Source organism: Haliotis rubra, unplaced genomic scaffold (genome assembly GCF_003918875.1).
Source record: "Haliotis rubra isolate DU_JTF1 unplaced genomic scaffold, ASM391887v1 Scf539, whole genome shotgun sequence".
NCBI lineage: Eukaryota > Metazoa > Mollusca > Gastropoda > Lepetellida > Haliotidae > Haliotis > Haliotis rubra.
The window spans coordinates 129,960-153,213 of NW_025767234.1; the positions used below are offsets into that span (position 1 = coordinate 129,960).

Genomic DNA, 23,254 nt, shown 5'->3' on the forward strand with positions numbered 1-23,254 from the left:
CAACAGGGACTGGTCGGCTCGGAGTCTGAGTTGGGTATTCACGCTTAACTGCGGAATGGTATCTCAGTGAGCTTGCACTATAAAACCAGCTTAAGGCTGGGATAGTACAAGCAGCCACACATACACACGCATGCACGTCGTCATATGAGCGAAATAAGGACGTTAAACCCCATGTCACCTCACTTCACCCCACCGCCCTTGATCAAGCGAACAATACAAATAGCAATGTTGTAATATCAGTGACAGTGTTTGGCCTTGGTTTGTAATGCTTGTTATCTACTATAAAGGATAAACACAGCCTGCGCTGTAAAATGACTCCACCAGAACGCTATATATATACACCCATATTTAATCCCCTGACAGTTCTACAGACGTTGTCGTTGTTGTCTCCGAGCCAGCTCAATGGCAAAAGCTTTAAGTCCCTTGAGAGTATCTGCAGCCACGACAGGTATCTGAGAGGGGTTAAGGATGAAACCCGTGTACCCTCCGAACGCGTCCCTCGGGGGGAGCTCCACTGTGTAGGAGTATTTGATTCTACAAGCTCCCTTGGCATAGTCATCAGACCCTCCCGCGGCGGGATCTGAATTGAACACAGATGATTTAGTCAGTACAGCTTTCATGTGCGCTTTGAGCATATATTGCTCGTTGAGATCTTTTTTTCAATTTTTGGACTACTGATATTAAGCCCCAGTTACTTCTAAAAGGTAGCTGTTATAATTACGGGAAAACAAAAAGTTATTTGTAGGACTGATTCGGTATTATCGCAATATCGCAATACTTTTTTCAAACAATACATTGTTATTGCAATATTTGTTACTGAGAACTGGTATATTGGGTCAAGAACATATATTTGTGATAATCCTCATGATATAAATAAAAATCTACACAGACATTAATATACAACAGAAGTTTCCTTCGTTATTCAATGACAAAACGGCATACTGTAATACTATAAATTGTATAAAGAATAAAATAGAATCCATGACTGCAACCTACCTTTGAGATTGCTGTTATCAGAACCATGACATATATGTTTAGGGACTTATAATGTAGAACATAGGATTGACATGCACAATTAGTGTCACTCACTGTCGAACACTTAAGTTCCCATTATGTCGCAATACGTATCGCAATACGGGTACCTGAATCGCAATATATTGCCATACAATTTATTTGCCAATACACAGCCCTAGTTATCAGTAGTGGTGTTCCGATTACTTGAAATAATCGAAGATTGGTCGCAGTGACCAAACGACCAAGCAATCGATGACATTTTCTCAAAATCGAACACAAACGATTTTGGAACTACTGGTTTAATGTTTGAAACACTTGACGACGGAACATATCTTTGAAGTTGTCAGGGCCTGAAAATGTGTTTTATTGTTAGAAAACTCACTTGACTAACTGAAAAGTAATGACTGACTATTTCTTGAAGACTCCAGGAAGTTTTTGTTCATGATACATTGTATATCAATAATCACATTAAAGTAGCAAGTTGCATCATGTTATACTTATCTGCAACAACAACCTGAATAGAAAAATCTGAAAAATGATGCTAACCAATTTTTTTCGATGATTGATCGGCTATAATGAAACAATCATCAAATATGAGATTTTAACCAATTCCCAACACTAGTTATTAGCATGACATGTCTGTTACAACCACGACCATAGAAACAGTAGAAGACGTTACCCTGTCTCTGTGTGTAGCTTAGGCGGTGGGGTAGCCTAGTGGTTAAAGCGTTCGCTAGTCACGCCGAGGATTCCGGTTCGATTCCCCACATGGGTACAACGTGTGAAACCTATTTCTGGTGTTCCCCGCTGTGATATTGCTGGAATATTGCTAAAAGCGGCGTAAAACCATAGTTTTACTCACTCACTCACTCACTGACTATGTGTAGCTGGTGATACTTACACAGATCCTTCCCTGATGATCCGATGACGTAGTCGCTCGACATGGCGTTCACTGCAGTTCGAGCCAAAGACGCCTAGAACAGTCAGAACATTTATACAAGATACGATGTCTCAAATTACTGTTACTAAATTTTACGATAGAAATTAGCTGATATTTTGAGAGTGTGGAGTATGTCTTTTAAAATACTTGACACTTCTGGTGGTGACAGTGGAATGAAGACAGTCATAACAAATGAATATGGTTTAACGTCTGTGTCAGCGATAGTTAAGCTATATACGGCCGTCTATATATATTAATCAAATCTGGTCGAGGGAAACCGGTGATTATATGCAACGTCCCACGCCGTGGGTGTACCATTTACTGTCAGTTACCCTAGTCATTGGGACTGACTGAGGGAGTGAGTGAGTTGAGTTTTACGCCGCACTCAGCAATATTCCAGCTATATGGCGGCGGTTTGTAAATAATCGAGTCTGGACCAGACAATCCAGTGATCAATAACATGAGCATCGATCTGCGCAATCTGCGATGACATGTGTCAACCAAGCCAGCGAACCTGACCACCCGATCCCGTTAGTCGCCTCTTACGACAAGCATGGGTTACTGAATGTACATCATTTATAGTTCCAATATGTTAGATTTATTTGCTAGTCTTAATGGACATCTGTGATACACTAGTAGTTTTACTGTTCTTCGTCAACAGGTTTTTTAATTTCTAACTTTATTCATCTTTAATATAATTATAAAATGTTCTCGTCACAATATGGCTGAAACATTGCCGATGTGACGATAAATATTAACGCACTCACTCACTCACTGAATGTACATTCTAACCCGCACCTTCACGGGTACATTGGGACTAAGAACTCAATCTAGTACATATAGTCTTTCTCACGACAATTATGTCGCCTGTTATGACACAACAAATATAACATAAAGCCATTGAGGAAAAAAATCGCATAATATGAAGACCATGCTTAGATGTGGACGAATGTGAAATGAAGACATCATAGTTAACCAGAGCATCCTCCTGTTTGTTCATTATTGTCGCTTTGTTGTTTAACGTCGTATTCAGCAATATTCTAGCTAAATGACAGCGGTCTGTAAATATTCGCGTCTGGACCACACGCCAAGTGATTGACATTATGAGCATCGATATTGGCAATTAGGACACGATGACATGCATCAACCAATCAGCAAGCCTGACCACCCGACCCGTTAGTCGCTTCTTAAAAGCATGGGTTACTGAAGACCAATTCTAACCCGGATTTTCACCGGGCTCAGCAAATATATGCAATACTGTGGGTGACAAACGCCTAAGCAAGACTATGCAATATAGACGTGCGTGTGTGCGTTGATCAACTTAGCCCTACGGCCGTCGTAAATGTCTATTCAAAAAGGTGTGAGATTCACCTCACCTGAATCCCTCACACCAAGTTATCCCAGTTTCATGTTTCAGAGGTTTGTTTGAGTCGTCCATTCAGACAAAATATCTGATTACACAGGTGTGTCTAAAGGTTCGTGAAGGCAACGTATAAGACATTCGTGACTATTCGTGTTATTCCGGGAGAACCGTTTTGGCAGGTTACGGAAATGGGCGAACGGTCACGAATGATAGTTAGTGAATGCTTCCATTGTATTTGAAATATTACGGCGTGATGGCTCCATGTCGGAGGAAAGCTCGCTGAAAGTGATGCTGGCCATGGTCTAGGACGTCTACCGTTTTGTAAAACATGTAGCACGGGTAAAGCGCAGATAAACTGAGGAGTGAGTGAGTGAGTGAGTTTGGCTTTACGCCGCTTTTAGCAATATTCCAGCAATATCACGGCGGGGGACACCAGAAATGGGCTTCACACATTGTGCCCATGTGGGGATTCGAACCCGGGCCTTCGGCGTGACGAGCGGACGCTTTAACCACTAGGCTACCCCACCGCCCCTGATAAACTGAGGAATATAACCAGAGTAAATCTGGGATTCGAAAAGATGATCATAACCCCTGAGGGACAGAACACAACGCTCCTTCGTAGACTATTTCCCGTCCTACCCTTCTCACCCCTCCCATATCCCCTTGTCCATACCCCTCCCCTGTCAAAAGCCTCCACCCGTATCGTCCACACCTCCTCCCCCCAAAAACACACGCGCACACGCACGCACGCGACTCCAACAAGGTGATTATGATTGCCAGATATCTGACGTACCAGTTCATCGTGGTCGGATGCCACGGAGTAGCTGCTGTAGCCGTATGGGTAGAGGAAGTACTGTCCGTAAGAGTGGAAGGTGAGGTAGGCCTTGATCGAGGGCCCGTGATGTCTCATGAAGCCACCCAGGTTCCTGGACTCCGGGATGGAGAAGGCGGAGCTGCCCGAGAACACTTCTTCACAGGGGTTAGTGCTGCCGCCAGAATCTGTGAGTGAGTGAGTGAGTCGGGTTTTACGCCACTTTTAGCAATATTCCTAAAGAATGGATTGACACGACTGGTGGGATCAATCATGATACATATAACATCGATATGGATTTAGTGATATAAAACTTGAGTGAGTGAGTAATGTTTTACACCGCCTCATAAACTATTCCAGCAATATCACGGAAGGGAACACCAGAAATGGGCTTCACACATTGTACCCAAGTCAGAAAATCGAATGTGAGCCTTCGCGGCATTTAACCATCAGACTCCCCCACCGCCCCACCGGAAATCTGATGGGGATAGGGACAAAGGTGAAATCATTTGATGAATGTATGCGAGAGTCGAGCTTAAGTCGTTTTAAAGACATTCGGTTATACGTGTAACGTTAATGTGTGGGGAAAGTCTATAGCGATGCTGATCTAACCATTTTGGTAATCATACAAAGTTTGGCATGGTGCTGAAAATATCAGAAATATACTGACAGCGAACAGGGATTCGAACAAGATGTAAGAATTTATTGTACATCACTTTCTCATGCACTTTTTAATGCTAACATTTGTTAGGTTTTCTCTTGTTTAATGGCCTGATTTTGCAATCATAATTTTTCATAATCTTCCATAAACTGATCTTACTTAAACCATGTTGCTCTACAAAATACGAGACCTATGGCCAGATTCAGAAGGAGTCCTCACATGGGTTCCAGTGGAAGTCGAAGTTCCTGTTGGCGTCGGTGCCCTTACAGGAGCTGCCAGGGTTGACGTTCATCGTCTTCCTCCACGACCTGTCCTATAGCAAACACCATTGATGTATCACAACAAAACAGCTGGCTTCATACGTTTAGGTTCCGTCCTGTTCTCGTCTACCCTGCCTATGTTCCAATGAACCTACCCTTACCTACGTTCCACCCTATCTGCCTTGTCTCTCCATGTCCCACCCTTTCCACCCCGATCCTATGTCCCATCGTGTCTACCCTTGTCAATACCCACCATGTATACCCTACAGTATCTACCCCTATATCAACACTCAACGTGGTATCTCTAACACTACACAAACCGTACATATTTCCGGACTACAATATGCAGTCACAATCACTCGCACGCACGTTTCTACACGAGTTGACCCCATGTTAACCCTGTATGCCGCGATCCTCAATGTATATTGGAACTACCCAGCTTCCCCGCCCACCCCAGCTTACCCTAAGCCGACTGTATTCGTATCCATCCGGGTTCACCAAGGGCATGAGGTACCAGTCAAAGTCGTCCAACATGGCCTGGATTTCACGATCCCTGCCGAAAGCCAACTGAAACACCCAAAGGAACACGTATATGTTTGTTGTTTAACGCCACACTGAGCTATATTCCAGCTACCCGGTATATGGGGCGGTCATATAACCGAGTCTGAACCAGACAATCCAGTGACTGACATCATGAGCAACACACAAAGGAACACGTATATGTTTGTTGTTTAACGCCACACTGAGCTATATTCCAGCTATATGGGGCGGTCATATAATCGAGTCTGGACCAGACAATCCAGTGACTGACATCATGAGCATCGATCTGCGAAATAGGGATACGATGACATGCATCAGCCGTGTCAGCGAGCCTTGCCATCCGGCCCTGTTAGTTGCTTATTACAAGATTGGGTTGCTGAAAATCAATTCTGAACCGGTTTTTCAGGGGTAAGAGGGGATTTATAAAGTAATTAAATGTAATTAATGTTATTTTTGGGATTAAACTTTACAGATTCTAGTACTGAGTCCTGATCTCCAGCGTACAAAGACAGCCATCTAGCCGACTCAGCCATCGCATGGAGATGTACGCTGCAGTTGCAATGTAAATGTAACATTACCATAGGCCCCCCTTCCTCTTGAATGGTCAAACTGAATGACATATGCTTTCCTTTAACACGTAAATGTTTTATTACAGATCATGTAACACGTTTTTTTGGCCAAGTCGTCTAAGGATCATCAATTCGTAGAGTTACACCCTTTAGGCATTTAGGTGTTCTGATCCTGTTTCGCCGTTATTACGTTTCTAGATTTGTAAGCACCATACCCGTATTGGAGCTGCTTACCAAACAGATAAACGTCTGAGACTCACATCACGTCGGGCGTTTCTCCAGCATCAGGCTGACACTGCTCAAAGCGGCGTTAGGCCCAACTCACTCACTCACTCACTCACTCACTATTTCCGTCCCCGCCTCTACTCACCTGATAGATGAAGTTGATGACGACGGCAGGGGCGATCCACTCCCTGGCATGTATTCCGCCATCAATCAAAATGGCGGGCTTGGTTCTGCCGTCGTAGCGATAGATCTATGAAGTAAGTGGCATCATAATAGGTTTGTTCTGACGAAAACTCTACACTGGTGTTCATTTAATGACACTCTTCGTGATGAATTACTCATTTGCTGTAGGCGATAATTGTCCAATATTCGTTGTACAACTACGTCACATCTAGGAATAGTTCTGAAAAATAGGAGGCCTGACTCTGCTTGGGTCACTGTGTCCTGATAATGCTCGGAAACTCTTTTCCATATGTGCTAAAGACTGATAAAAACTAAACACTCCTGACCATGGCTTCACGTTGTTGTGAAAAACATCCCGTCTTCAGGAACTAACAATTATGTAGTTGTGACAAGCGCCAAATCGAGGAAAAGAAAATTTCACAACAATTATTCTCCTCACATATGCCTTTATGTCATTGCAGACAAAAATAACTGAAACATCCTCTTGCCCTGATGTTTTGAAAAACACAACTGAAGACACTAACTACCTCACAACTAAATGTCCCTAACCTTGCCTGATGATGAACAACGGCCTATCTGCGGACATTAACGAAAACACTCTCACTGACACACTCAAGTCCACTCCCAACAATCTCACACCTCCTGTCCTTCAGCATGTACCTTGATCATGGCCTGGTCATTGCCCTGTGTGGTCTTCCCGATGGAGAAGTAGTCGGCGTGGACGTTGGGAGACTTGTTTGTGCTGTTGGACACGGCTTGGAGGTAGTCAATAACCTGAGAGTCAGAGTCAGGCACTATAACGTTAGCATCTATCGTATGTTTTACTTCGAACTATAGCGTTACGTGTCACAAGGACCGGCAGCTTGTCGACTCAAGATTATAGAAATAATAGCAGCAACGATCCACGCCTGTTCTTGGCATCGAGTACTTACAGATAAAATATATGTTTCCATATGGTTGCCACAGCAAAAATATATCTGTTTCCATTTGGTTGCCATAGCAAAAATATATGTTTCCATTTGGTTGCCACAGCAAAAATATATCTGTTTCCATTTATATCTGTTTCCATTTGGTTGCCACAGCAAAAATATATCTGTTTCCATTTATATCTGTTTCCATTTGGTTGCCACAGCACGAATTTCAACTAACACATTATTTTTGAAAATTGTAACGTGATGGAAGCTTTTCATAATAATTCGTTATGTCATGTCCACACACAATTTTCCTATCCTCCATAAATGCCGATGGTAAAACATGTCTGTTTAACAATGTATAATTTCTGATTCTGGCGATAGAAAACATGAGTCTAACCTCTGCGTAGGAGTGGTAGTTGAGGGTGTAGGATTGGATGGAGGGGGTGGCGCGGCGCCTGATGTGGTGCATGGAGCGACGTTCCTTCTCAAACACGCTGCAGTAAATGGAGAGCTCTTCAATTATAGCATATCAGCAATTTATCAACTGTTGACAAACCCATTTGTCACTGATAAACCACTTTCTAAAATGGCATCGTGTAATCACATTAGATTATTATCTAAAATTATCAAAATACTAAGTATAGCAGACTATTTTAAATAAATTGCACTATATATTTCCATTCAAAATGAAATTGGGGCGGTGGGGTAGACTAGTGGTTAAAGCGTTCGCTCGCCACGCCAAAGATCCGGGTTCGATTCCCCACATGGGTATAATGTGTGAAGCCCTTTTCTGGTGTTCCCCGCCGTGATGTTGCTGGAATACTGCTAAAAGCGGCGTAAAACACATCTCACTCACTCACTCAAAAAGAAACTTATTTGTTGAGGATGTCTGCTGTTAATTGCGTCAATGAACACCATCGTCATCCTCAACCAGAGGAAATGATAAGCAACATTTAGATGAATTATTGATTGGAAACTAAGGAACAAAGTGAAAACATCCAGTGCAACCTGTTACTGCTATCTGACGTGAAAATGAAACAGTAAAACAAACCGGAAAAGCTTGGCATTTCAGTTTGTGGGTAATCAATAGAGAACTACCACAGCTAACACATGTAAAACGTTCTGACAGCTGTGATCTGTGCAATACGTATCATCACCTGGAACAACTCGCAGCCCTGGCACACCTGGCGTGCATAGCATACGCAGCATACGTAGCATACGTACGATGTAACGTTTTCGGTCTTGAATTTATTGCACGCCATGACACTTATACGTCATACGTAGTGTGTGCCGAATGTATGTCATATCTATTGTACGTACGTTCAGTTCTCTTACATACATCCTGTTACCTGTCACAGGTAACTCACGTACCGGTATCTATCAAACGTGTCATAGGTACGTTCACCTGTCACAGGTAATTCATTTACTGATTTCTCTGAAACGTGTTACATGTGACGTCACTTGCCATAGGTAATTAACGTACCGGTACGTACCAATCGTAATTATTCACTTAATGTTACCATCTTTAAGCATTCGGAGTAATATTACCCATATATATTGTGCAAGGTACGTTACGTAGATTGTCAACTGTCACAGGAATACTCGTATCAAGCTTGTTACACCTAACTAACCTCTCACTCGGAACGACGTACCTTCAAATGGGGCACAAGTCTCTCCTGATTTTGCCCGCACTTCAGGATGTTGATTACATAAACTGTAGAATGTAGTTGACCACGGGAAGTTGTAACATATTTACCTTTCCACATTATCGACCACCTGCTTTGACTCCATCTTGAGTTTGTCAAACACCGCATTGAGATCGTGCAACACATCGGGGCCGACCATGATGTCTATGGTGTCGTTGACGGCGTGTGGAATGTGCCAAAAGTTCAGCTGCTCGACAGATAACATATAGTTAACTGCGGTTAAAATAAAATAAAATATAAAATGCATTAATACCGCCCCCCCCCAAAAAAAATAAAAATAAAATAAAAACAAATAAATAAAAAAAATATAAAAAAAATAAAAGAAAGAAGAAGAAAAAAATAATAATAATAAAAAAATAAAAAATAAAATTAAACTACGGTTATAACGAACTCAAAAGGACCACTAATTGTAGTTCATTACAACTGCAGTTCGTTATACGTATTTCGAATAAGATGTACAGCAAGTGTCCGGGACATTAGAATGTTTCGTTACAAGCTTGTTCGTAATAACCGTAGTTTATCGTAACTGTGATGACTGTGCGATGTTTCAAGGCACATATGACCCCGCTCAGGGCATGAAGGCAAACTAGCCAATCATGTTTGGATACGTTACTGGCTGAAATACACTGTGTAGATTCATATCAATACTAATTCTTGTAGCAGTTTCGGTAACTTAAGAGGGCAGTGGGGTAGCCATGTGGTTAAAGCGATCGCTCGTCAAGCCGAAGACCCGGGTTCGATTCACCACATGGTGACAGGCACATGTTGTGTCCCCCGCCGTGAAATTGCTGGAATATTGCTAAAAGGGAGGCGTAAAACTCAAGTCACTCACTCACTCCGTTACTTACAGGTAGATGGCTGGTCTCGGACATAAACTGCTGCAGCTGATCATGGGATGACGAAACAGCCTGGTGGACGGTGTACCTGTGTCAGAGTAGAACACAACACTGGCAGAGTACGTGGAGAGGGATGTGTGGTGAGGAGGGCGTGGCTGTATTTATGTGACTGCAAGGGGCGTTGGGGTAGCCTACTGGTTAAAGCGTTCGCTCGTCACGCTGAAAACCCGGGTTCGATTCCCTACATTGATACAATGTGTGAAGCCCATTTGTGGTTTACCCCGCCATAATATTGCTTAAAGCGGCATAAAAGCAAATTCACTCACTCACTCATTCACTCACTCACTCTGCGGCTGAAGTCGATATTCGTGTAACCCATCACATTTGGTTCAGTTACAGACACTGTACGTACTCCCAGTGATGAAACCCCCTGCTCCCCGTACGTCAGTGAACCGGCTGTTGCACGCTATCATATTCTAATTTATTTGATGGAACCTCACGAAGTCAATCCCCGGAGTGTCATCAAACCATCTACTTTGCCCTGTGATGTTCATGTTATCTTTAATTAATAGGGGCGGTGGGGTAGCCTAGTGGTTAAAGCGTTGGCTCGTCACGCCGAAGACCCGGGTTCGATTCCCCACATGGGCACAATGTGTTAAGCCCATTTCTGGTGTCCCCCGCCGTGATATTGCTGGAATATTGCTAAAAGCGGCGTAAAACTAAACTCAGTCAGTCTTTCATTAATACCGTGCAAAGGGGTCATCAGTATCGCACTCCATATACGTGCGGTTTGAGCTCGATTTGTTACTTGCAGCATGGTACTGATGATATATTTTACCGGCATTTAATTATTATGGTCACATCTGGGAAACTTACACAAACGAACAATTCAGGTTCCAAGGCAAATTACTTAGATCCATTGAGGACAACGAGGAACAAGCCATTATAAAGTATCTGAAGAAACAAACTTTCAGGCCCTAAGTAGAAAACAATATGATAAAAAACAACAACTTTCCTTTATAAAATGACCTACAACTTAACGCCTGATTATCTTAGAGATCGTATTCCATCTGCAGTGGCCGATACCGATTAGTATAACCTTATAAATAATTCTGTATCCAAACAATACATTGCAGAACAAACCATCATGAAACATCTGACAGTATGAAACTTCCCAACAAATATACTAGCCCATCGGCTATCCAGCTATAAAAGAACGATCAGACTGAAACCAAAACCTTGTATATGTTTCAATTTAAATCAAGGAAGTTGCTTCTGTGAAATTTAGTCTTACCTACAATTCCTACTCGGCTGTAGAGATTTAAACCACCGTAAATTTGAAAGATACGTCTCTGGGTATATATATTGCTCCATGGCCATCAATATGCTGATTGCTTTTACATTTGTCCAAATTTCACTGATGGTGTTTCTATGATATGTTTTTTTGTATGGGTCGGTTTTCACATAAGCTGTAAAAGCTTGTTCACCAATCCCTATTCATTCAATTACTGAAAATACCATATCCCTTACACGGAATCCACCACATCGTTTTGTATCATTCTGTATCATATGACATTGGATTCATAATCCTGTATCAGGAATTATTTGTGTAATTGAAATTCCATCATAAATTGCGCCATTAAAGCGTAATTTATGCCCTCACCATGTTCTATCTAAAATATACTATAACATAGTAAAATATATTATACTTTGTTCACAATGAAACGACAATGAAAGCATGTTCTCAATTACTGAGCATATAACAGTACTGTTCAATTTAAAGCGTTAACAAATGACATTCGTACATCAAATTCCATAATGTGCCAACTGATATCGCCATTAGCTTGACAAAGGTTTCACACATTACACATTGTACCTGTGGAGTCACTGATGGGCAGCCCCGCCGTGATGTTGCTGGAATATTGCTAAAAGCGGCGTAAAACCAAACTCAGTCAGTCAGTCAGTGATGGGCAGTGATTAGCTATGTTTAGACAAATAAACCTTGTAAACATCTCCAGTGACCCTGAGAATATTGTGGAATTTTCTACGCTTTTTCTTTTGTATATAAGGGGGAGCTAGCTATGGCCTCTTATCTCACATTAATTACATCTCAAGTCTCGGAAAAACTAGCATTTTTTGTTTTGCGTGATCACTTTACACTCTGGATACTCTCTACCTAGCCCTAGCCCTAGCCCTAGCCCTAAGGGGATTACTGTAGCTGAGAGGAGAATATTTCTATCTTTATTACTATGGCGACTCCTCTTGTATAATTATATTACCTCTGAAATTGTATTGCCATAGCGATATCTTTGTGTTGGAAATGGGTGGGAATGAGCCAAATCCGCCATTATTATTTTATGACGTCATCAACACCTGTGTGACCTCATTAGGCATAGACTATTCTAGAAGCATGACCGCATTTCACAATGACCTTTGAGAACATAGTCCCAAATCCGCCATGTTGGTGACCTAATTGAACACCTGGCTGTCACCGCGACCGTGGGTAAACGCGATGGGCCAACCCCAGTCAGCATGAGTCACACCGGATCCGTTTCCCACCACAGGGGGGTGTCACGCTTAGAAACAGCGAAAGACATATACAGTACAACCACAAATTATTGAGAATTTAAAGATTATAATTTTTTATATTTTTTTCACTCATTACTCACGTATTAAATGGGAATATTAGCAGAACATAACTCCAGATTCAAAGACAGGTGAACAGTTAGTGTTTTGTCAAGTCACCACGGGCAGCAATGCAGGCTTCAATGCGGCGGGGCATACTACTGATCAAAGAAGTTAGAAAGTCATGGTCCATGCTGTCCCAACATCGGACCACCTCTTCTTTCATTTCAGCAATATTTGTCAGATTTTTCTTATTGACACTTTCCTTCATAAATCCCCAAACATTTTCTATTGGATTTAGGTCAGGGCTATAGCTTGGCCAATCTATTGATGTCATATTTTGGGTCCGAAACCAGGCCTGTGAATGCTTTGAACGATGTTTTGGGTCGTTGTCCTGTTGGAAAATCCAAAACTTTCCATAGAACACGTGAGCAGATGGAAGTAAATGTCCCTCGAGAATATCTCTGTACCGCTCACTGTTCATATTCCCTTCAAATACACAGAGGGGCGTTGCCCCTAACACAGATATGCCACCCCACACGTTAAATTTCGGACTGTACTTTGGGCGCTGATACAAAGGTTTTTCAGTTTGTTTGGTCCAGAATTTCAGTGTATTAGGAAACAGCCACACAGAACTTTCATCTGATAAAATCGCATTGTCCTAGTTAAAATTTCTATGCTGTGAGCACCAGTTCAACCTTCGCTCCTTTTGTTCAGGTTTCATGATCGGTGATGGAATTCTTCGACTTTTCTGCCAACCCATTGCATGCAGCTCAGTTCTAATTGTCTCCTTACAGACAGCCACAGTTCCCCTATCAATCATATCCAGCCCCAAGTTTTCTAAACTCCTTCGTTTGTTTTTAGAAACAAGAATACCAATTTTCTGGGCCTACCTGCGCCTCCCTGGTGCTCAATGCCATATCCATTTGCAATATTTTTCAAAACACGATAAACAGTGGACAAAGGGATGCCTGTTCTACTTGAAATCACTTTAGCTGATCTGATGTGCTTGTTAAAATACTCTAATATCAACTTCCTCTTCTCTAAATCATCCATACTGAGGATCACTGAAAATGTCGTCTGTTAGCAAGTAAACAAAGGGGGATAACTCTTCACAAACTAATGATTAACGGAGTTGTCTCTCTTGAATGAAACCAAGCACTTGAAAGCTGGTCAGGGTTGTTTATACTAGAAATCCAATTAAACATATTCCTAAAATTCTCAATAATTTCTGGTCAAACTATAGGTACATAGACCCTACCCTAGTACTATATAAAAGGATCCTTTTATATAGTACTAGGGTAGGGTCTATATACCTATATGTCTTTCTAACGCTATTTCTTAGCGTGACACGCCCCTGTGTTTCCCACGGGTTACGGGGTCATTGGCCCATTGCGCTTTCCCACGGTCGCGGTGTCAGCCGGGTATTCAACTGGGTCACCAACATGGTGGGACTGTCTTCTCCAAGGTCATTGTGAAGTGCGGTCATGCATCTAAACAAGTCTATGCCTAATGAGGTCACACAGGTGTTGATGACGTCATAAGACAAAATGGCGGATTTGGGACCAATCAAACCTCTGTACAACATCTTTGGACTGAATTTGTATTGATATGTGAATTTAGTTAATTTTGCAATACAATTGTTAATTACAGAACATTTCTTTGTTATTTGTTGGTTTCGTGCTTAGTTCCATAACGGACTGGCATCCGGTTAAAGGTCACATGCAACCAAAAAATCAAACATAATTAAAACACAATTATCATTTATTCATGACATATTATATACATTGCTGGTTATGAAAAAACATATAAACAAAATTATAAGCGTACAATCGCAAATCAAAAGTGCAATATTGTGTACTTGGGTTTACTTCCCAAGAAACGAAGCAGCCGGGATACCGAACCCAGTCAGAGCGGGTGGGTGTGCACTCAAGTGTAACGGCTGGTTCATTTGCAGATGCCCTCACGGCTCATTGTGTGCTTCCAAGCTGCGTGAACCTATTTCACTGCGCACGTGCTATGAGCGCAGCCCAGCTGTTGACACCAGTTTTCCCCCGAAAAGTCGGGGGAAAATTAGTGAAACGTTTGAACTCCGATTTCGCGCGGTTTTTTTCAACGCGTTATTTTTCAACTTTATCAGTTGAATTTGCATTTTTGACGATTTGTTTCGGTAAGTCCATACCGAAAGGTATCAGAATCTGTTGTGTTTTACGTTGCATGTGACCTTTAACTATTTAGTTTCAATTTATGAATCAACATGTAACACGTTTTATAAGACTGATTTGCATAATGTTGGCCCAGATGTAAAAGACCCCGTGAAGATCCGTGTTAGAATTGGTCTCTATCAGCAACCTATGCTTGCCGTAAGAGGCGAGTAACGGGATCGGGTGGTAAGGCTCGCTGACTTGGTTGACATATGTCATCGTATCCCAATTGGGTACATCGTTCATGACGTTGATCACTTGATTGTCTGATCCAGACTCGATTATTTATAGACCGCCGCCACATAGCTGGAATATTGCTGAGTGCGGCGTTAAATAACAAACAAGCGAAACAAGCGGATTTAATAGATTAAATTGCATACTGTTAACGTTGATTGCTACTGGATTTTAATAGAACTAACCAGAACCTCTCTCACTATAGATTGTGATTTTGTTTTAAACTGAAAGTAAAGTTTATTTCTTGTGGCATTATGGGGCATGTACATGAGGAAATACAAAACAATATTTTGCATTTATATGACTAAATATCAATAAAAATTTAATGTGCGAAGAAAGTCATTTAATAAATTTCTTCTTCTAATAAGTGTCTATTTGAATGTATTAGTCTCCATACTCTCCTTGTTACAAGTATTCGTAACATTTGTTTAATGGTGTCAGTAAGTTTAAAGTCATGGCTTGTTGACATGCGAGCAATATTAAGCTGAGATCTTCTTGTTTTCAGTAGAGATAACGTACAAGAGTATAACTGAAAGTCCACGGTCATTGCATCTGAACAAGGTGATTATTGGCATCTTACTTCTTTAAGTGGCATTTACTCTGATAATTGGCATGTACCGTACAGGTGAGTGAGTTTAGTTTTACACCGTTTTTAGCAATATTCCAGCAATATCACGGCGGGCTACACCAGAAATGGGCTTCACACATTGTACCCATGTGGGGAATCGAACCCGGGTCTTCGGCGTCACGAGCGAACGCTTTGACAACTAGGCTACCCCTCTGCCCCGTACCGTATAAGTAACACAAACCATATCCACCATTTTCAAGTAATTACAATACATCTTTCACTGCCTGTGCAACCATTTCTTCTGGTTAATCTGCTGTGTACATTAAAACTTAATGTCTACTCACGCGTCGCGTAACGCGAAAGGAACAAGCACCAAACGCTATAATCAGTTATCAATCCATATTATTGCAGGAACAGAGCCTAATGCCGCTAACTTACTTAGTACTAACTTAGACTCAAAGGCGAATTCAAGGAATGCTACACTCAACTTATATAGTAGTAGACGTAAAATATTTTATTTCTCACATACAAATCAATTATATAACAAAACATGGCAATTATCACCACCTTACGAATGTATATAAGGAAAAACGATTTTGTCAACATCATCTTTACAAAATTGTTTAGACTTTGTATATCAGTGTATAGCTGGTCTGTTTATGCAGATCTGTTGCCGAGGTTTCCTCTCCCAGTCTTACATATAGTTACTAGAAGTGAAACCCTCTGACCAACATATGTTAGGCACATAAACGAGGGTAAAACAAATATTCCTCTCAACTGCATAATAACGATTATTTACAGGTGAGTATGGATTAATATCAGCACATAGCTCTGACGACAGGCAAACGAAAAAGATTATACGAGTATTTCAATCGTGACACTCTTCGCCTGAAAGATTCGAACTATGAAAGGAAATAAATATAACAATATACACAGTGGATAAACAAACAAACAACATTATTGAGATTAAAAACAGTGGCGAAGGTGATTAAAAAGGAAAGGTGTAATATCAAAATTAAACAATGTCTTAAATTAAGGGCTAGAACGTCCTACCCATCGTAACGTATCCTCTGTGTGTCGTCTGCTCCAACTACATCGACGGCGACAAGAGTCGCCACCAGCACGGACAACACTCCAATCATTCTGTACAAACAAAAAGGCATATGTTACAGCCCGCAGCGTATGGTAGACAGAGAGAAATGTTATTAATATGGTATGTAGCATGTGCGCGCTGAAGGTGTATACTAAAAATCTATATTTCTATGTGATTGTTTTAAGTGAAAGCGGATTGGGATTTCATGGGTTTGTAACGACTTTGTAATTGTGAGGTGTTTGACAAGCGATTGTAAATAATGAGGTGTACAGTAGGTGCTTCATCAAGACAAATACTTTGTAATTGTGAGGTGTTTGACAAGCGATTGTAAATAATGAGGTGTACAGAAAGTGCTTCATCAAGACAAATACTTTGTAACTGTGAGGTGTTTGACAAGCAATTGTAAATAATGAGGTGTACAACAGGTGCTTCATCAAGACAAATACTTTGTAACTGTGAGGTGTTTGACAAGCGATTGTAAATAATGAGGTGTACAACAGGTGCTTCATCAAGACAAATACTTTGTAACTGTGAGGTGTTTGACAAGCGATTGTAAATAATGAGGTGTACAACAGGTGCTTCATCAAGACAAATACTTTGTAACTGTGAGGTGTTTGACAAGCGATTGTAAATAATGAGGTGTACAACAGGTGCTTCATCAAGACAAATACTTTGTAACTGTGAGGTGTTTGACAAGCAATTGTAAATAATGAGGTGTACAACAGGTGCTTCAGCAAGACAAATACTTTGTAACTGTGAGGTGTTTGACAAGCGATTGTAAATAATGAGGTGTACAGAAAGTGCTTCATCAAGACAAATACTTTGTAACTGTGAGGTGTTTGACAAGCAATTGTAAATAATGAGGTGTACAACAGGTGCTTCAGCAAGACAAATACTTTGTAACTGTGAGGTGTTTGACAAGCGATTGTAAATAATGAGGTGTACAGTAGGTGCTTCAGCAAGACAAATACTTTGTAACTGTGAGGTGTTTGACAAGCGATCGTAAATAATGACATTACAACAAGTGCTTCAGCAAGACAAAATTAGTGTATGTACGTTTTTTGCGATAGGTACATGGTCATTCCTCAGCAAGTCTAACCAATTGTGAGTGACAAAGGCCTCAGCAAGTCTATTTCGTTTGATTTGTTGTTTAACACCGCACTCAGCAATATTCCAACTATATGACGTCGGTCAGTAAATAATCTGGACCCGATAATTCAGTGTCAACATCTGTCAACCAAGTCAAAGAGCCTGACCACCCAATGATAACCTCACTGGTATATCCACGCATTGATGTGTGTCGTATGTTATGAGTGAATGAGTGAGTGAGCGAGTGAGCGAGTTTAGTTTTACGCCGCACTCAGCATTTTCCCAGTTATATGGCGGCTGTCTGTAAATAATTGAGTCTGGACCTGACATCCAGTCATCAACAGCATGAACATCGGTCTATGCAAGTGGGATACGATGACATGTGTCAACCAAGTCAGCGAGCCTGACCATCCGGTCCCGTTAGTCGCCTTTGACGGCAAGCATGGGTTACGGAAGACCAATTCTAACTACTTCACGGGTCGTATGTTATAAGTGAGTTTATTGTAATACTTGTGGGTTGTCAATACAAGAAAGAAATATATTACAAATATTGAGAGAAATATACTTCTAATAAGTAGGGGAACCTGAACTTTCAATTTTGATAGGAAGTATAAGCGTTAACAAACTTTTCAAAGACACATCTTATGAACGCACCACCATTTCTCTTTATCACCACCCCTAAACACAACGCATGGGATGCACGTGCACAACGCAGTAGGGTGTCATTCACGTGCACAGGATGTCAGTCTTGATTTTGACGGTTTTTAAGAAGGTCGAAAAGTCACTGAAGACCATTTATTTTGACAATCGTCTTGCATCACAGAATTTGTTTCTTGCCGTTCTTCTGTTTGAAAATGAAAATCGTACACATGCAAAATTCACGTCATACACCAAACATCTTTCAAGAGAGATTACTGTATAAATAACTATGGTCATAAGGAAGTGCAAGTGGTGATGCACTTTCAACATTCAACATTTAGTATTATCATTTCTAAGATGCCTAGCGGTTAAAACAATCGAAAAAAAATACATTATCAGACAATAAAGGTATAGTTTTTTGATGACGTAACAATTGAATGACGTTATCCCGTCACTGCGCCATTCTAGTGTGCCCCTAGTAATCGAACCATTTTGCATTACGTCACAATGTAAGCGACGTCACGATGCATGTCAGTTGTCATCGCCTCGTACGGCCTCCTACAGTAAACTACTCCGTTGCATCCCGTTTCTTGGTTTGCAGTTAATTCACGCAGCTAACATCACTGGTGGAAACATTACGTTTATCTTTTACGACGGTTAAAATGTGTCAATTCGACTCACAAGTTTTCAGCGACACCGTAACGTTCGCAATGTTTACATTCCCACAATGCAATCGGAATGTCGCTTGACTACTCAGCTTCATCTGGATGTACTGATCTAAACTTACGAAGGTAGTAGAAATGCGACGTTCATATTGCCCCATATGGTTTACGTTAATGACAGATGCAATTAAAATAATTCAGAGAAGATATTTAATCCGAACGTAAACCGCCATCAAACTGTTATCATTTGGTTTTTCTGGTGACGTTCGTCTTAACGTAGGGGGGCAGACACATCAATAGAACAGCGCGCCAGTTAGCCCTGTGCGAGGATTCTTAATTTAGGTCACCGACACCGTCGTTTGTTTTCTGCCTTAAATTAATCGTAATTATCCTTAGAAAGTATTAAATTTGGCATCTTAGAAAAGAAATACAGTTCGCTCTACCACCATGTATAGTGTAATAAAACACACTTTCGCCCTGAACTATTATAGTTAAAGTACGAGGACGCTTGCGTCCGAGTGCTTTAACGTTATAATAGTTCAGGGCAAAAGTTTACTCTGTCATTAAACAACTTTTATCCTAAGTTGAATAAAATTCTGAGATTTAAATGTTCAGTTGGCAAGGTACAATTATGAGGATTCGCAATCTTAATTTCACTTTATTCGATTTACATTTTTGTTTAAATTGAAATTCATTGGCACGTTTTCACTGCAAACAGACTATAATGTATGGACTGAGGCGACTGGTTGTGGAACAATGATACCCGTAACCGTGATATCAATGCAGTTTTATTAAACTTGGTAAGGTCAAAAGAAAAAATGGTCATTTTATGATATCCTCATTAAGTCTGATCCGTTTCCTTCTGTTTGAAACAAATATGAAAATATAGTATTTATCTCTGTACCAAGTAAACATATTTACATCTCTTTCAGGAAATGTACCAAATGTACTATTAGTAACTATCAAAATTTCAATACAGGTCCGATTTTATGCACTAAGAGTGAGTGAGTATAAATCTTATTTTCACTTTATTCGATTTACATTTTGTTTAAATTGAAATTCATTGGCACGTTTTCACTGCAAACAGACTATAAGTTGTGGAACAATGGTACCCGTACGCCGCTTTATTAAACTTGGTAAGGTCAAAAGAAAAAAATAGCAGTATTCCAGCAATATCCGCGGCGGGGACACCAGAAATGGGCTTCAAATATATTGTACCCACGTCGTCAGATTTTATGGAATGAGTGAGTACCCGCTTTTAGGTCTTTAGCGTGACGACCAGACGCTTTAACACGTGGGGAATCGAACCCGGGTCTTTAGCGTGACGAGCAGACGCTTTAACCAACTAGGCTACCCCACCGCCCCTTATGCGCTAAGAATGAACCCTTTAAAGATAAAAGATGACATGGCATTATGTGTGTGTATTTTGTGACACGACCTGAGAATTGTGTAAATATGCATGTTGATTGGACATGGTTTGGATAGGTTCGACTTCTCATATGCATGTTCTTCTGGGTATTTCGGTTTCCTTGTCAAAGTTCACCAAACTGTTGTTTATAAATACTGACTATGTCTTCATGAATGATCCATTTGGCCACCAAAAGATAAATCCATATATAGGCCTACTGCAAATATAAATGAAACGCCCTTCACCTGCCTTTTTCTACCAATTTTAAGGACATAATCGAAGTAGATTTGGAGTGGCAACCAAAAGTAACAGTATGGTTAAAGACAAACACCACGAAGATCCGGGTAGAATTGGTCTTGAGTAACCCATGCTTGTCGTGACACGCGACTAACGGGATCGGGTAGTCAGGCTCGCTGACTCGGTTGACACATGTAATCGGTTCCCAATTGTGCAGATCGATACTCGTGATATTGATCACTCATGATGTCAGTCACTGGATTGTCTGGTCCAGACTCGATTATTACCAAAGCGCCGCCATTTAGATGGAATATTGCTGAGTGCGGGGTTAAACAACAAACAGATGTACTTTGTCCATTTTCACATTAAAAAGTGGAAGCTGTGTTTTTGACAAATGCCTTCTGAAGTGAATAAACATTTGCCGAAAAAATCCAAAATAATCTGTGTAATGAGGAAACGACAAGGACCTCAGCAAGTCCAACACGTGCCGATAACACCACGGAGGTCGACTAGAGTGACTATGGGTCGAGATAAGATAACGAAGATCTATGTTTTTCCCGGCCAACAGCCTGCTATCTCCTGAACATAACACAGGGATGTCGGCATATTGGCACCTGCCACAGTTCATGGACAGTCACATGGAAAAATCTACCATAGGAGGATATGACTTTCTTATATACTGACGGTAAGAAGTAACGAACATTGGACAGGATTTATTATAAGGCATCAATTTCACAAAAGCTGTACCGAGGGTGGTTGGTTAAATCGACATACAAATATGAGCGTATCAAAATATCGTTACTTAACTCATCACTCACTTGTGTCACGGAGGTGATGTGTCAGCTCACTGTTCCCTCATCGGACAATATAGAGACATTCACTGGAATTGTGTGTCTTTGTGGGACTTGACGGAGCCGGAAGTTCGTGCTAACGTTTCAAAATGTGATTCTCGCATGCGTTTCCTGAACGGGGGATGTCTGTTATTGTATTGTACAAAGCCGCCAGTACGTGACGGGGCCATGCTTCTTCAACTCCATATTGTGTTTCATAAGTACGACTTATCATCACACTGATCGTTAAACACGTTGTGTCCTATTGTGTCATTGTGAACATATGTGACATGGCATTAGATAGGTTACATGTATATCAATTCTCATCAACGTTATTCAATATCACTCTCTGATAAGCATCTCCACCCTGTCTTTTTCACTGCTATGTCTGTTTGTCTACGCACGCACACACGCACGCACGCACAAGTTTTCAAACTGATGCCATTTCTTCTGTATTTAGTTTTATTCTCATTCTAATACGATATATACCATGGTCCAGTTTCATTTGCATCAACTGAGTCTCCGACTCGTATCCGACCTTTCAATCCCGTTAGTAGACTCTTGCAGTTGGAAGAGCAATTCTAACCTGGATATGTCCGTTAAACAACCGTAATTAACAAGATTTCGTAAAATCATGGCTTAAATACTACCTTCAAAACATTAAAATAAGATAGACACTCTGTTAACACTGGAATGTATGTATCGCCACGATCCATCAGCCTGGGTTATGCAGCTTTTCACCTGATGGGTCTGTTTGCATTAGTCCTTCCCATTAATATAATAATACATGAAAGTACAGGTGTTCCTTTATTTATTTCCAGAATTTCACCCAGTGCAATACACACCATGAGAAGAAACCTGGAAAAGAATAAAGGAACACTTGTACTTTCATGTGTTCCCTTATTTGTTTCCATGAGTATATTATTTTGTTCGTGTTACACATACACTGTTCCGAGTTTGAAGAATTCCAAATGGCTAGTAATGCGTACTTTTAATATTCTGATACATGACAGTGAGCACGATGAGAAATATTTTGCGACGTGGATGATAGATAGAAAAACTGAAGGAAAAAAGAAAGGATAAACCTGAAAATGTGATTTCTAAAAACGTTTACCGACGTCATGAAAACGTTGCTAATCAGTCACCGAAACAGTACATAGGTCCACAACTCCGCTATGAGACCAATGTCAAATTCATCATCGAATAACCATTTCCTGCACGTTTCGATCTTAACTATCAAACATTTTTTCTTGCCCGACATTTAATATATATATTTAACTTTCAACATCTGACCCTTGAAGATTATAACTGCAAAGTACAATCACAAAATCGTTCTGGTTTATTTAAAATAAGATACATATATCTTTCAAGCGTTTCACCTACCTTATATGACCCTGTCTGCTGCCGACTTTATCAAACAGGACGGATAAGCCAGAAAGGGAGGGTTTTGTTAGCGACTTAAGTCGTTTATCTGGTCGGTCGCACAGCTTGACGCGCTCACAAGGCCCACTCCTCGTTATAGGGCGCCATCGTTGCAGCGTATAGACAGAACCAGGTGTGGCGGCAGCCGTAAGACGTCATTAAATGAGGACCCAGTACAATGGCAATGTAACGCTTATCTTTGTTATTGTAGCACATGTCTA

At 40.9% G+C, this 23,254-nt stretch overlaps 1 protein-coding gene across 1 annotated transcript; it reads right to left on the reverse strand.

Moving 5' to 3' along the window:
* Positions 1-329: 329 nt before the first annotated feature.
* On the reverse strand, positions 330-23,127 carry LOC124253327 (carboxypeptidase B-like). The gene is made up of 12 exons (XM_046687076.1): positions 22,995-23,127; positions 16,707-16,796; positions 10,035-10,110; positions 9,237-9,373; positions 7,878-7,974; positions 7,227-7,340; positions 6,529-6,633; positions 5,512-5,616; positions 5,009-5,102; positions 4,111-4,316; positions 1,916-1,988; positions 330-580 (listed from the first exon to the last, which is right to left on the reverse strand). The coding sequence occupies exons 2-12, from the start codon at positions 16,793-16,795 to the stop codon at positions 366-368; spliced, it is 1,311 nt and encodes a 436-aa protein (XP_046543032.1). The 5' UTR covers position 16,796; positions 22,995-23,127; the 3' UTR covers positions 330-365.
* Between the last annotated feature and the right edge of the window lie 127 nt (positions 23,128-23,254).